At 37.2% G+C, this 14,477-nt stretch overlaps 3 protein-coding genes across 4 annotated transcripts; 1 reads left to right on the forward strand and 2 right to left on the reverse strand.

Moving 5' to 3' along the window:
• Positions 1-507: 507 nt before the first annotated feature.
• Positions 508-2,173, reverse strand: LOC145890052 (transmembrane protein 53-like). The gene is made up of 4 exons (XM_082981096.1): positions 2,092-2,173; positions 1,452-1,601; positions 1,213-1,358; positions 508-786 (listed from the first exon to the last, which is right to left on the reverse strand). Exons 1-4 carry the CDS (start codon positions 2,171-2,173, stop codon positions 508-510), a joined length of 657 nt encoding a protein of 218 aa, XP_082837222.1.
• Positions 2,174-2,830: 657 nt separating this feature from the next.
• On the reverse strand, positions 2,831-4,826 carry LOC145907129 (transmembrane protein 53-like). Of its 2 annotated transcripts, XM_082994574.1 has the most exons (5): positions 4,610-4,823; positions 4,067-4,216; positions 3,787-3,932; positions 3,505-3,723; positions 2,831-3,224 (listed from the first exon to the last, which is right to left on the reverse strand). In XM_082994574.1, the coding sequence occupies exons 1-5, from the start codon at positions 4,671-4,673 to the stop codon at positions 2,946-2,948; spliced, it is 858 nt and encodes a 285-aa protein (XP_082850700.1). In that variant the 5' UTR covers positions 4,674-4,823; the 3' UTR covers positions 2,831-2,945. The 2 variants fall into 2 exon arrangements, with proteins under 2 accessions (XP_082850700.1, XP_082850693.1); XM_082994567.1 differs by having other exon boundaries at positions 3,505-3,932; positions 4,610-4,826.
• A 2,743-nt stretch (positions 4,827-7,569) lies between these two features.
• On the forward strand, positions 7,570-14,253 carry LOC145895117 (growth factor receptor-bound protein 2-like). The gene is made up of 5 exons (XM_082983879.1): positions 7,570-7,913; positions 8,104-8,201; positions 8,747-8,872; positions 10,349-10,511; positions 11,713-14,253. Exons 1-5 carry the CDS (start codon positions 7,836-7,838, stop codon positions 11,905-11,907), a joined length of 660 nt encoding a protein of 219 aa, XP_082840005.1. The 5' UTR covers positions 7,570-7,835; the 3' UTR covers positions 11,908-14,253.
• The last annotated feature ends 224 nt before the right edge of the window (positions 14,254-14,477 follow it).

Here is a 14,477-nt window from a genome sequence, read left to right on the forward strand (position 1 = left end):
TTCAGCAATACGTCATGTCAGTCTCAGGTGTATGACTTTCAGTAATTGTTGGTACACTATTTTTGACGAAATGACTTTTTAAAAACTTTATTCGCACGAGCTTTCGCGACCTGATGAAGCGAAATGAAGTTCGCGAAAACTTGTGCGAATAAAGTCTTTAAACAGTCAGCCTTTCCGAAACAAGCACCAATAACAACTAAAAGTTGTAAATATATTGGGCACCAATAAAAAAACATACAGCAGCCCAAAACCAGTAAAGTATCTACAAAATTGGTTGTTTAGAAAAGAAAGTTCAGGCTTATGATGCTATGACGGTTTTTGCCAGTTGATAAAATAAGTCAAAGAAACGGAATATTCATAATCGTGTAGCATGTATTTTTGTGTTGCACAACGTTTCGTAAAAAATACACATTTATGTTGGAAATGCTGCAGATAACACATATTACAATGACAAATCACCAGCAAGAGTCGTGATTGGGGGACTCGTTGATTTTGTCATTCAAATAATTATAGTTTACTGGACAGGGTCTCATCCTTTTCCACGTGTTTCTTGGCATTTTCAAGACAGAAATCCAAGAATTCTTCACATTTTTTCACGTAAAGTTGTGGAAACATACGGAAGTGTTGAACGTGAGGTGAAGTGATGAAGTTGTGACCCCACACCTTAGTGTTAACCTTCCCCCGTTGTTGCATCACAAACTCGACGTCTGATTTCATAACTGTTTCATCCACGTCGGAATACAGATAAAGTTGAGGCCAGGTGTATTTGGAAACAGAAAGGTATACCTGTATGTGACATGGCACCACGTTGCATACCTTTGCCATTACCCACAGTTATTTTATAAATAGATAAATACCTCGACATTATTTGTTGAAATAAATAGTTAAAACAACCGCATCAAGCCGAAAACAATTACACCAACCTCTTCGTGTTGTTCAGGTCTCTACATTCCAAGTAGGTAACTGAAAACTGATGTCAAAAGGAAAAAAAATCCAGTCATGCTGGCGATGAGGAACAAAAAAAACTTGGGTAGTGGGACCTTTAATGCGAGGAGTCGGTTCAGTGCAGTGATGTTACGATAGAGATGGTATTGTCCTGGACAGCTATCGAGAACAGCACCTATAATGTTACGCTTTTGCGTCTGTGGATGTAGATCATTTTGTACAAAAATGTTGTCCTTCAGTACACACATCCGGAGCAAAACAATTTACCGTTAATATTTTGGCCAAGTAGTAAAACTGGTTGCTGCCCCCTTTGCTGAAAATATGAAACAGAAGTGGATTTTCTGTCAATTGATTTTCCTCCAAGATATTCGCCAACATTTGCGCTCTCACAAGATGCGCAGGAGAAAGGTTACCTATCAAGTCATTTGATGCAATAATTTTGGTGCAAACGGCCAACAAAATTGTATCCGACTTGCTGCGGATCTGATGTAAAGCCATGACATTACCTTTAACCAACCACATAATACTTGGTTGCGGAAACGCGATGGTAATGCAGCAATTTTTCAAGTAAACATCAGCGTACTTAGATAGCAACGATGACGTTGATCCACCCCATCCAATAAGAAATACAACTGGAGGATCAGAATCGAATTTCCCTGATAATGAAATTCGGATTATTTTATTGTGTTTCCTGCTGTACACACTGTAATAATTTTACGGTATGTCCTTTATTTGCCCTGTACATTCTCACATGAAACCTCTACACCGTAAAATCACATCGCAAAAACGCAAAAGTTTTTTTCTTGGGTTCCTATTTACTTTAGGTCAAACTGATATTGCTGGGTTATCTAACTTGTATTTGCCTTAAAAACTGAAACATTGGGCAATGTAACCACCAAGGTAACTTTTTAAAGTAAAAACTAAACGTCAGTCATTGGTGCAAGTTCAACATGCATTCTGATGTCATAAACGCACTTACTGTTGAGCCAAATACAATGCAGAGGTGAACAACTCAAAAAAGGTTTTGTTCGGGTTTATTCAGATTGCAAATTACCGAATCAGATTCAACTTCGGTTTACTAAATATAGCTTTCCAACCGATTGAGGGTAAGGTTTAGTCGACTAAATGTGTAAAAATGTACCTTACCTTTTGGATAAGTAAGATCGTAAGAGATAGATTGGGAAACTTGTGACTTGGTGCTCTTTATCAACTCGTGCTGTGAAATCATCTCTTCTATTCACTCCAATGTTACTGCATAAAAAACCTCAAACAGACAAAACGTCAACTAAAAGTCTAAATAAAAAATAGATCAGCTCGCGATTTAAACATTTTTTACTTCCAACACAGAGCACGAGGTGGTTTCCGCTGCATGTTGTGCATTTACTCATTTACTTGCACTTCCATCCGCGCACGTTTGTACAAACAGTAACAAAACTTTAGGCAAATTTTACAGGAAAACGTTTTTTTTATGCTTTATACAATCTTAACATATACACTCGTCGCAAAATACTTCAGAGTTCAATTGAAACTTGCTGTCAAAACAATTTTCTTCGGCTACTCGGAGCCGTTTTTTGTGTCTTCAAGGAATAAGGCAGGAAATAATATATGATCAATATCTGTTCTGGAAATTTGTGATTTCCTGTATATTCGATACGCCCTATAAATGGCCAGGTAAATTTAAAATCTTGAGAAGCATAAGTCAAAGTGTTCAAAATGTTATTGTAAGTCCCATCGCAGCTTTCATAGAAAAAACATTTCGTTGTTTGGAAGTTTTTATTGAAATACGTACGTGTTTGGATTATCGCAAACTTTGCCTAATCCGAATGAATTCGGTGTCGACGAGAAAATAAACTCTGTATGTATGTACATATAACTTGTGTGTATGTTTTCAATGCAATCCATCGAGGTAATACTTATTCATTGCTGATGCATATCTCCAACTGCATCGAATTCAGCGGACGAAATCAGAAAGAAGCGACTCGATCGAGTAATCTTTTGAACTACAATTTACTGGACAGGATCTCATACTGTTCCGATTGTTTTTTGAAATTTCCCAAGCAGAAATCCAAGAATTCTTCACATTTTTTCACGTAAAGTTGTGGAAACATACGAAAGTGTTGAACGTGAGGTGAAGTGATGAAGTTGTGACCCCACACCTTAGTGTTAATCTTTCCCCGTTGTTGCATCGCAAACTCGACCCCTGTCTTTGAAATTTGATCGTCCGCGTCAGAGTAGAGATAAAGGTGAGGCCACCCGTATTTGGTAGCAGAAAGGTATACCTGCATGCATGTGATGTATTAAGCTTGATAGTGGGTATAGCTAATAATACTGTTTTTAAAGTATAAACAATATCACGGTTATACATGGGTTGGCGTAGGTGATTATTATGGCATGCCAAGCCATATTCAAATTCATATTTCAATACTGTTTAATTTGGACGAAATTTACAATCTGACACTGTGTTGCTAACTTCCAATTTACTTTGTAGCAAATCGCAGTGCACAAAATATTGAAAAGATCACATACAACAAATTACAATAAAGCAAAATTAATACTAACCTCATCTTGTTGTACCAATTGTGAGCTTCCAAAAAAATTACTAAAAGATGATATGGCAAAAAAACAGAACATAGAAAAGCTAGCAAAGCTGAACAGCAAAAACTTGGGGAGCGAAGATTTCACCTCGAAAACACGGTACACTGTGATAATTCCCCGATATAAACCATTTATTCCGGGAGAGCTATCAAAAACAGCACCAATGATGGTGCGTTTTTGCACCTGTATATTTATAGTTTTGTGGTCGTTTGTAACACATAATTCATGTGGGAGCACAAAAATTACCGTCAATTCTTTGGCCAAATAATGAAATTGGTAGGTTCCCCCTTTGCTCAATGTATGAAGTAACACTGGGTTTTCAGTCAGCTGATTTTCCACCAAAATGTTTGCCAACTTTTGTGCTCTCACAATCTGCACATTTGCAAGATTGCCTACAAAAGTCAAATAAAATGGAATAACACACAATACCAACCACCAAACACACACACATTTACAACCTTTACATTATTTATGTTAATAGGTAAACAATTATAATTACTAATTATATTTCCATTAATGGCATTACTTTTTATGAACCCCATAAGGTTTGATTGTGGAAATGTAATCGTGATGCAGCCATTCCTTAAGTAAATATCAGCATATTTGAATAAAAGTCTTGCCGTGGATCCAGACCATCCAAGAAGAAATACAACTGGAGTATCAGAATTTGTTTTTCCTGACAATTGAAATAACTGTATTTTTATTCTACTACATAGTACTTTTTATGTTATGTTCACTTAAAAATTGGCTTCAGAATAAGCCTGCTTGATATTACAATTTACAAACCACTTGGGTCTGTAACTTGGAATAGTTCTACAGGTTTGGTTTTTGCACTTAGTTTATAGGCTAATCGTAGTCAATCCTGGTGTTTTATTACCATACCAACCAACCAACCATTTAAATAAAATATTGGTTATGGTGACCTTGTATGAAAAAATTCGGGATGATTGTTCACTTTAGAAGATGGATCATATTAATGTAAAATACCACCAATTAAACATAGAATACTATATATCAATATTAAAAAAACAATAACTATATTAAGTTATGAAATAAAAAAAGCCCTTGCCTTCCGGAAATTTCAGATCATAAGATATGGATTCGGAAACTTGTGACTTGATCCCGCTCATCATTTCGAAAAGTTAATTTATTGTTTTGTATGAAATAGCCAAATGTAACTTCACAACAGCTTCCAAAATCCAGCGAGGTAACGTAAACACTACAGCACGTTATTCGATGCCGACGCGGAGCACAGGGTGGTTTCCGGCACATCTTTTACTTCTAACAAGAAACAAACGAAGCAAGAAAGAAAGCAAGTGGGGAAAGATTATATTATCCAAGAGACTTTGAACGCAAATAACTTTGCTGCCTAACAAGGTATCAGAAAATGTAATGCGAACGGGGCCGAACAAAATATTTACAATAGAATATCTTTGAAATATTCTTCATGGCACTTGAATATTTTGGTTCATGAGGAGAAAAAAATCCTATTTTTTTATGTTTTGTAATTTAACCATTATTGGATATGAGAAGTTAGTCGAAAGAATTTAAAAAAAATAGTTTTAAAGAAGTTGTGATATTTCAATGTCATGTCATTTTGTGAGCACAGTTGTTTAGTTATTTTAGTTTTCTTCCATGGGGCGTGTTTTATGTAATATAAAAATTTATTTTCTTGCGTTTTTATCAACAATCATCACAACTGTGCTGGAATCGACGCCTGTGATGAACTTACTGCCGTTGGATGTGTTGTCGTTGCAAAATTAGGTACAAGCGTTAGACACGTTTATCATATCGTCATTTGATCAACAGCTGCGATGGTTTTTGCAATGGTTTGACAAGCACAACCTCCAGTTGACCCCGCGACTATACCTTCAATTTATTTACATTCGGGGCGTTTTGGTCTGTCGTCTTGTATTAAAGGAAACGTTTTTTAATTAAGTTGGCGTATTCGTTTTTATGCTTTGGTCAACACTGCGACTGTTGCTTTTCTACGGGACCGATAAAGTTATTCTCGATTACCTTTATGTGGGTGCCTGATTCGATAACCTTTATGGTTTCATCGATGACCACTCTATTTTATTTTGGTGTTTTGCAGTTTTTTGCGCAAAATAAAAGTGATTTTAGTTCTGTGTTCTTCAATTGATTTTTTTTCCACAAAATGTAATGCGAGAAACAATCCTCCAAACGTGCCAAAATTGATTCCAGACTTCAGTTAAAAAATGAAAGACACTTCGAATTAACTTGTGACAAACACATAGCTTGAGTCGCATTATGTCTTCTTTTCTAAGTTATATCTGGCAAATGCCGCTCGCCGATGTACATAATGTTTAAAAGCGTTACTACACCCACACGGGTACGTCATAAACGGGTACGCGTCAAAAGGACGTATTTATAGATTCGGGTTTAGCCTACAACGCTTTTGTATAATTCAAATGGACATTTCTGTTTGATCTATTTTAAGTTTATACTAACCTGTCTTATTGAAACCTAATGCAGTAGGCAAAATTCCATTCCAAAAAACAGTGTGCCGAATGCCATATTTCAATTAATGCCCTGTTCGTTTGAGTGCGCGATCCACCAGGCCACTATAATAAACTCTGTGGACAGGCAATAGCTAAAAACCAATATTTAGCCCAGGCAAACCGCTATGATTGTTCCCCGTAGCATAAGACAAAATTACGTTCACATAATGTTTTATTTGCTGCTTCACCAAATCCAAAACGAAAGTAATATTTTGTGGAAATATTAATGATCTTGTGGACACTAAGGGTTAATGGAACCGCAATCATGAACCCTGCTCTGTATGGACGATGTGGACCGTGGAGGTCATAACATTTGACAAAAAACTGAACGAATCGGTGTCAACGCACTTTGCCCCGTAGATCTTATTGACGTAATTGTTTTGCGATCGAAGTTTCCTAAACGTTCTGCATTCTTTGGTGTGTGGGTAATTAAAAATTAAATAGATATGCCTTGTGAGCAGTCACAAAGCAATTACCTGTTATGTTTTCAACAAAAGTATCAAATTTCTAAATAAAAACCTGTATTTTCCAGTTAACCTGCAGTAAAAAACATGTACAGAAAATCATCACAATCAAAAATCGATTTGTAGTTTTGTGAAAAAAATTGCGAGTTTAATTGTATTTTCAGTCAATAACAAAAAAAAGTATGAAGTGAGATTGGTGTAATTAAACAGAACGTAGTATGTGGCTACTTAATTGAATAGATCTTTTTTTTTGAAAGAAGCTAGACTTACCTAATAGTAGTTTGTCAGTTGATATTATTACAAAAAAGTAGTCCACAAAAAATACGCCAGGAATAAGGTATATGACACAGGCGGGATCCAGTGTCTTCCTTCAATAATTAAGTGTCTCCAAGCCGGATTGAAAAGTTTGTAATTTGTATGGAGGATTTTTTTCTGGCAAATGTTAATTGCGCAGATTATCAGAACATTGATTGTATGTTTATGCATTAGCTAATTGTTTTCGCGCAGATCATTGGTAAATTTTTTCCAATTTGGAGTCTCAGTTTTTTATGCTATATGGAATTGTAGACCAGAGGGATGTTAGTTGACAATAATAAAAATGCCAGTTAACAAAACTTTGAACGCGGGTTACTCGGCCGCCCTACAAGGTTTACACGTATAAGTTCAAAGGCTGACCTTTCTATCGATATCAAAATAATGTAAACAAACATGTTGATATTCGGTTATGAATATGATATGCGTATTATGACATTAGTTGCTAAAACAAGATTCACTGGCAAAAATTTTAGAGCAGAGCATTCTACGTGCTTAACCCTTTAAAACGATATTAAAATATCTGAAAAATTCGAACGGACAAGTGCAGAAATATGAATTTATATTTTGAAAACATGAAAAAATATTGTAATTGTGGTAAGGGCACCTGACTTGTGCCTTCCAGTTTATATGATGTTGGTAAGATTTACTTTACCAGCCCAGAAATGTATTTAGGACAGATCAAGTTTTTTACCTACGAGAACTAGTCCTGTTATTTTTTTCACCTGAAAGTTAATATCATGGTTTCATTGCAGTTGTATTAAATTCTCTCTGGTTATTCTAAAGGAAAATATTTTGTGAAACAAATTTGTTTTCCATGAAATCTGTGTGCATCCCACTATGGAAAAAGCATGTTCACAAGTGTTAAGAACTCTATTTCAGTGAATAACTGTATTTTAGTGGCAAGTTGGCTTGCTGCCAATTTTTGGCTTTAGAGTTGTCCAAAGTTTTTAAAGAGCATTTTAACATTGTGCTCAAATTCACTAATTTCCGGGACATGGAATGTGCAGCCAAATTTGATTTTAACGCCACAGCGCAAGATGAGCTATCGTTCAAGAAAGGAGATATGCTGAAGGTATGCATGGTTAACTTTTTTGTTTAATTACAGCAAATACAAAACAGCTGCTAAATGCAACAATCTTATGTTGATGAAGGTCTTTTGTCATCCAGTTATGTATCTGTCACATAAACATACTCAAATACTTCTGCTCTGCAAAACTTGGATGTGAACTGATTTACAACAAAATGTATTTAATATTGTTCAGGTGTTAAATGTTGATGATGACAGAAATTGGTGTCAAGCAGAAGTTGATGGAAAAAGTGGATTAATCCCAAAGAACTACATTGAATTCAAACCTCACGAGTGAGTTCTATTTACCCAAACTAGTTGTGTAAATAATGTAGTGTGATAACCAGATGTAATTAGATCATTTATTAAGAGTTAGCAGAGAATTTATTAAACAGTAACGATTTAAACACAAAAACTGGTGTACACAGACTCTAGTTATCTGTGATTTTCTTTATTTTTGTCAGTCTTTTCCAGTTTATTAGTATAAAATTAAAAACTGGGACGGGCAACCAAAGGTGTTTCCTCGTTTGTTGCTTGGGGGAAATGACTCGGTGCATCACCAATATGCTGGGCTGCAGCACATCTACAGTGTGTTAGATCATGCTATTGATGATTAACATATTTCTGTAGTTTCGTTAAAGTTTATGTTCACAAGCAATGCTTATGTTCACAGGTTAAATCTCATGTGATCTTGCTTCACCACATGCTTTGTCTAAATGCAACTGCCTATAAAAATTTTTAGGCATTTTATTGTGTTAGCCAAAAAAACTGTGTAACAAGTTATGGGGGCTTGGCATCTGGGTTCGAAGGTGTTAACTTTTTTCCAAATTGTATTTCAGTTGGTACTATGGAAAAATTTCCAGAGTCAAAGCTGAACAAACCCTGAATAAGCCTCATTACCCCGATGGAGCTTTTCTCATCAGAGAAAGTGAAAGTTCTCCAGGAGACTTTTCCTTATCTGTTAAGTATGTCTGTAAAGCTACACTGTAAATGTACCCAATAGCAGGCTCTCTGACAGAGTAAATATGTTCAGGACTGTTTTAGATTAGTTTAGATTGTAAACCTCTGACTCTGTTGTTTTTTGTCCTTGGTAACAACTATTTAACCAGAGCAGTAGCTTGTAATTTTTTTAAATTGTTAGGTATACATACCATATGATCATTTGTTCACATGAAATTATTTTTAATCAGTTAATGGTCAGGTGGAAAGGCGCTAGCCTTTGTAGCATTTGTCAATATTTTATTAGAGGCAATATTGTGCCAATGTAGGGAATGGCTTAAAATTTAGTGATCAATATTTTCAGGGATTGTTCGTTTACAGGAAATTGAGGTGCTGGTGAATATGACCATGATTAATTAATGCACAGAAATGAAAGTCTTGTTTATGTGTTTATGTCAGGAGTTTGTTATCAAACAGAACATTTTTTCCGCAAAAACTCTAGTTTTTCTGTTTTCTATTTTTGGAAGGTAAAATTTACTGCATCAGATCAAACTACAAGTGGTCAGTTAGTGTTTTAATTTCCTTGTAAGGCGTTGATTAAGAAACCGTCAAATAGTCTGAGAGTAAAACAATTAGTTTGTGGGTGGAGCAGGAGACAACATTATTGCCTCGGGGCATTTAGTGAGCTGGTTAAAACACCGCACTTGATTTTTTTTCTGCCCTCCTTAAAATAAAATGTAGGACATGTCATGGTACAACTCAAATTGCAACCTAGGGCAAATTGCAACTTAGAAGCCATGTGTGCCTCTCCAAAACTGCTTTTTGTGGCTCTTTAAGCTTGATTTTGTAGCAATATCCTAAATTTATGGAGAATGGTCACCTATTATTTTTAGATTATATCATTTATCAATGTGTTTCATTGTGACAAAACAAGCACCGAGGTACCTCTATAATATCCTATTTACCACTGTGTTGTAAACATTACAATTTGACCACCACAATGAATTAAACCAGAATGATTTTTTAATAGTGTCAATAACCTGAAAGACCATAATCTATATGAACGTAGCTTTAAAGATACTGAAGTACATATGTGAGCATAAATTACATGGAGTGTACTCAAGTTTATCATATAGCACAACTGACTCTTTGATTAAACACAGTTATAGTATTTTTAGGCATAACCTAAATGTAAAAACCAAAGGTTTTAGGTAAAGATGAACTTTGTATGCAGTGATTGTGTTAATTGGAAGCTTTAAACAATGTATGTATTCTTAATTTTGTAAGTTGTCGTATGGAAGTGTTGGCTTTTGCCTTTAAATTTTTGGCTGCAATCATTTCATACCTTCTTTCATAAAAACTGATTTGTAAAAATGCCTGCAGCAGCAGCAGCAGGTGTAATGTACAACAGACATTTGGTGGAGAAGACAACTAAATGCATTTGTTGACATAATTGTGCAGCAGTCCTTAATAGTACAGTTATATCCATTTTCTATTCCCAGATATGGGTGCGGAGTTCAGCACTTCAAAGTTCTGCGTGATGGCGCGGGAAAATACTTCCTTTGGGTTGTCAAGTTTACTTCGCTGAACGAACTCATCAAATACCACAGGGAACAGTCAATCTCAAGAACCCAAACCATCATGCTCGTGGATATCCCCATGGAGGTAAATCATTGACAGCTCAGCTATGGTTACCATGACTTGTGAAAATATTTGCCCGCATTTTTGGTATTGTGTATTTTTCCTGTCTGATATTGTCACACTTTTTATGATTATTGACTGGCAGTCCTGCAACTAGTGAAAATTAAAGGAATGCAACAGCAATGAACTACTGATATTTTTTCAACTGTTATGTCATAATTACATTGGGATGTCATCTAAGACAGTGCTTCCCAAAATGGGCGTCGCAACCTTGCACAGGTTTTAATACCAAATTTTATGGGTCGCAATCAGTCAGTGTCCCATAAATTATGCCCCTCCGGAGAGTTTTTGAGTCGTTTCATTGCAATTAACTGTTGCAGTAAAATATCTAATTTCTACTTTCAAACAAAGGAGGCCTCCCAGAAAATTTTAACCTGGTAAACGTGGTCACTGGTAAAAAACTTTTGAAAACCTTGATCTAAGGTGAAGCTATGTGGTGAAGATGCACTGCTAAAGGAAAATGTGTTTAGTTTATTAAGCCATAACTGAATTCCCTAAATAATTTACCCATGCATGGAATCACATTATGTCAGTACCATTTCCTGTGGTAGTCCAGACTTCGGAAACAATTTGCTCACAATAGTCGTTAATCTGTCCTTGCGTGTTGTTGCTCTTGATTACTTCCAATGCACAAGGACAAGCTCCTGATATAGCACTAATCACCTAAAGTGCTTTGCTGACCTATTGGTCATACTCTCTGATTTGACATTACATACATGGCAAAACAAGTGCCAGTACTGACTATTTTCAGTAAATTGTGAAATTACAAGACTTGTTTCTTACATAATGACTTGTTGTCATATAACCCTGATGAAGTCTCACCGGATGGCAGACAAAAATTTTTTTGTAATAACGTAAGGGTTACAGAGCAAAGGAATAATTGTTTAATTCAATCGAAATTAGGTTTCGGCAAAACAATGTGAATGATTTGTTTTTATTTAACTGTAAACAGAACAAAGCAAAACGTCAAGGCTTTAAGTGTGCACACAAAAAACTTGCGGTGCACAGTAGATGGTTACCACCTTTGTTTGTTTGTTAAAGGCAAGTGTTCTTTTAGCCACTGGGTGCACTTAATCACACCACTTGAAGTGTAAATCAGTGATACAGTGTAAACTTCACTAACCCCGAAAATCTCCACTAAAATGCCATTAAATTATTTTCACAGAGCTTTCAAGTCCAAGCGGCATTTGACTTTCAACGACAAGAACCTGGAGAACTTGAATTCACGCAAGGTGAAAAAATCACAGTCACAGAATGGATGGACAAAAATTGGTGGCGAGGAACAATCAACGGACGAAGCGGCATCTTTCCCTCCAACCACGTGGTGGTACCACCCCAAGTCGCCAAAAAGCTGTACTAGCGGTGGTCCCAGTGCGACCAACCAAGGACTTGCGGATATTAAAGCTTGTTTCATATCTCCGACATTGCCTCGAAAAACACCGCCGGGCTTCTATTCCTTTGTCGCTTTCGTAGCGGCGTTTTCAAGACTTTGTGGGGTCCGTTTGTAAGTAAATATTGTTTGTTGAATTTTTTTTCATCGGCCTCTTGTACATTTTTACCAATCGGACAGCATGCAAAACACAGAAACGGTTTTATCGTGATAGCTGGCTGCATCCGGCGACGCATCGTGTAACCTTGTAGGTGGAACAGACAATCTTCTGCAATCGCCGCTGGCACGCAACTCAGATTTTTTAAGCGCGGCAAAAACAGCAAACAAACAAACCCTTCAATTTGCCCGTTCAATCTCGCTCGTTACCATCGGCGTTATAGAATAGGCTTTCCTCATTCCGGTTTTGGTTTCGTTAAGTTACTCAGTGGCGATCAACAGTAAGACGTTCTCCGCCAGGTGTTCCTAAAGCGCGTTATAGCACTTCGGGCGCGCAGAACCGTAGCCACACCGTACAACATGAACAAAAAGATGCACACATGTTTGTTCACTTTAATATTTCACATCAGAGTAAACCAGATCCTTTGCATGCACGTATCGTGTCACCCCAGCAACCAACCTTACCATTTTTACGTCTGAAAAAATCGTGCTTTTGTCCTCATCGCTTCTGGATCCTTCGATCTCGAAGAACCTCTTTCCATTATTTGTATCGACCGGTTTGCCTTTATCACAGTTTTAACTCCTTGTTTTTTGACCGTCATGCGCGAGGGCGATAGTGTTTCGTTTGCGCCTCGTTTGTTTGTGGTGGCAACCGCGTTGTGTTTCGGGCTGTAAGTGTTCGTGCTGCCACGTGGACTTCAGTTAACTGGAACCAATTACGATTTTGGACAAATAGTTGATAATAGCCTTGCACATTATACGGTTAAAACTGACCCATTTCCCGCTTGGTAAACATACGACCCTTATTTTGGACAATTATCATCATAAAAAGGAATCTCATTTCATGAATGTAACAAAAACATTTAAAACCCAATGTAGATCCCATGATCCCACACCTCCCGTAATCTAACCACATGTTACGTTGACAGCAATTTCCTTGCCCGCGCTCATAACACGTTAAACGCATATAGTTTCGCCTCTTAGGAAATTCATAAGACAACGCCCGCGTTGCATGACTCGCAACTTCCTCCATAAACGTAAAGCTTGGATGCAAAAAGCGCCATCGCTTAAAAGAGACGCCAGCATTTGATACTGGCTGCATGTCGTTGTATCTGCCATTGTTCCCACGCCCGTCCTACACATCGCGCAAGCGGAGGAAAACATGCAAAGCGGTTGTTGCTGTTGTTGTGCGTCGGGGTTAAAGGTTGGCGCATTTGACTGGTGGCCAATTTAATGGTACGCGATTTGTGCGGTTAAGGAAAATAACAACTGTTGCGTTTGGGCGTTTCTTACTGTGCCAGTCCAATTTCAAAGTAGTTGATGAAAGTTTTTATTGAACTGCGAAAACCCGTTTGGTGACAAAAGTCGTGTCAAATTCACTCAACTCAGCATTGTTGTATAACGTGGATTGTAAACCCGAGGAGTTTACTGGAAACGCCGCCCACAAGTAATTAACACAAAACACAATTCGCCCTCTTGAAAACGTACACCGCACGCGGCGTTCTGCAATTGACGTATGCGCGCAACCTGCTCAACCAGTTCACGTCGAAGCGTGACGCGCCCTCCTATTTCGGCCGATTTTGCATTTGCCTTGTTAAACCTGTATCTGAATTGCACGATCTCTTTTTTAAACAAGAAAAACTACGCCTTTCGTTGTGTTCTGCCAATTTCTTTTCAATTCTTTATTTTCGTTTTGCTCTTCGCAATTTGCGTCTTTTAAGTAATCTTCATGCTCCTGATGATCACTATTTTTAGCAGCGCTTTTCCAATACGTCACCAATCAGTTATAAAATTTAGTGGATATAATTTGTACCTATACATGATGAGAAGCAACCAAGGCCAAGTTCCCACCGGTCCAAACCGACCCAAAATTCTTTTGCTAAACCGACGCATTTTTGGCATACTGCAATCCATCTTAACAGGTTGTTGTTGGTGAACGGTTGACATATATACATACTAACTAACACCGTTCGACGTAACATTTCCATGCACCTTGTACATAAATGAGTGGCAGCATTTTACTTTTAGCAGTTACCATGTACATATACCCTCCATCACCACACTACTTTTCCCAGTGCTTCTGTGCAGTTTTTAAGTTATAACGCGAACGCTGTCCTCTATGTTGTGCACTAATAATGCCCATTACAACCGTTTTGTGTCCCGGGTGTCCAAGAATTTGGCAATTTCCAAGTTTAAGAAAAGTCTGAAATTGGAGAAGGATGTAGATTCGTTTATGTGTATTTAGATAGCAAGTAGTTGGTCATGCGTAGGTCCGAGGTTACTGAACAGACCTGAAAGATTTTAGCGTCGATTTCGCATTGTAATGATTTTTCAAAGCTTGTTTTTAAATAAGGCGCGTAAGATCAGAATAAACGACTGCAGTG

This window comes from Ascidia mentula, chromosome 1 (genome assembly GCF_947561715.1).
Source record: "Ascidia mentula chromosome 1, kaAscMent1.1, whole genome shotgun sequence".
NCBI classification, from domain to species: Eukaryota; Metazoa; Chordata; class Ascidiacea; order Phlebobranchia; family Ascidiidae; genus Ascidia; species Ascidia mentula.

Coding starts and splice junctions, on each gene's coding strand:
- LOC145907129 (XM_082994567.1), bottom strand. CDS start 4,673: ATGATGAGCGGGATCAAGTCACAAGTTTCCGAATCCATATCTTATGAT. Junction 3,933..4,066: donor CCTTATGGGGTTCATAAAAA/GTAATGCCATTA, acceptor TGACTTTTGTAG/GCAATCTTGCAAATGTGCAG. Junction 3,225..3,504: donor AATTGGTACAACAAGATGAG/GTTAGTATTAAT, acceptor ACATGCATGCAG/GTATACCTTTCTGCTACCAA.
- LOC145890052 (XM_082981096.1), bottom strand. CDS start 2,173: ATGATTTCACAGCACGAGTTGATAAAGAGCACCAAGTCACAAGTTTCC. Junction 1,602..2,091: donor CGATCTTACTTATCCAAAAG/GTAAGGTACATT, acceptor TTTCATTATCAG/GGAAATTCGATTCTGATCCT. Junction 1,359..1,451: donor TATTATGTGGTTGGTTAAAG/GTAATGTCATGG, acceptor ATGACTTGATAG/GTAACCTTTCTCCTGCGCAT.
- LOC145895117 (XM_082983879.1), top strand. CDS start 7,836: ATGGAATGTGCAGCCAAATTTGATTTTAACGCCACAGCGCAAGATGAG. Junction 7,914..8,103: donor AGAAAGGAGATATGCTGAAG/GTATGCATGGTT, acceptor AATATTGTTCAG/GTGTTAAATGTTGATGATGA. Junction 10,512..11,712: donor TCGTGGATATCCCCATGGAG/GTAAATCATTGA, acceptor TTATTTTCACAG/AGCTTTCAAGTCCAAGCGGC.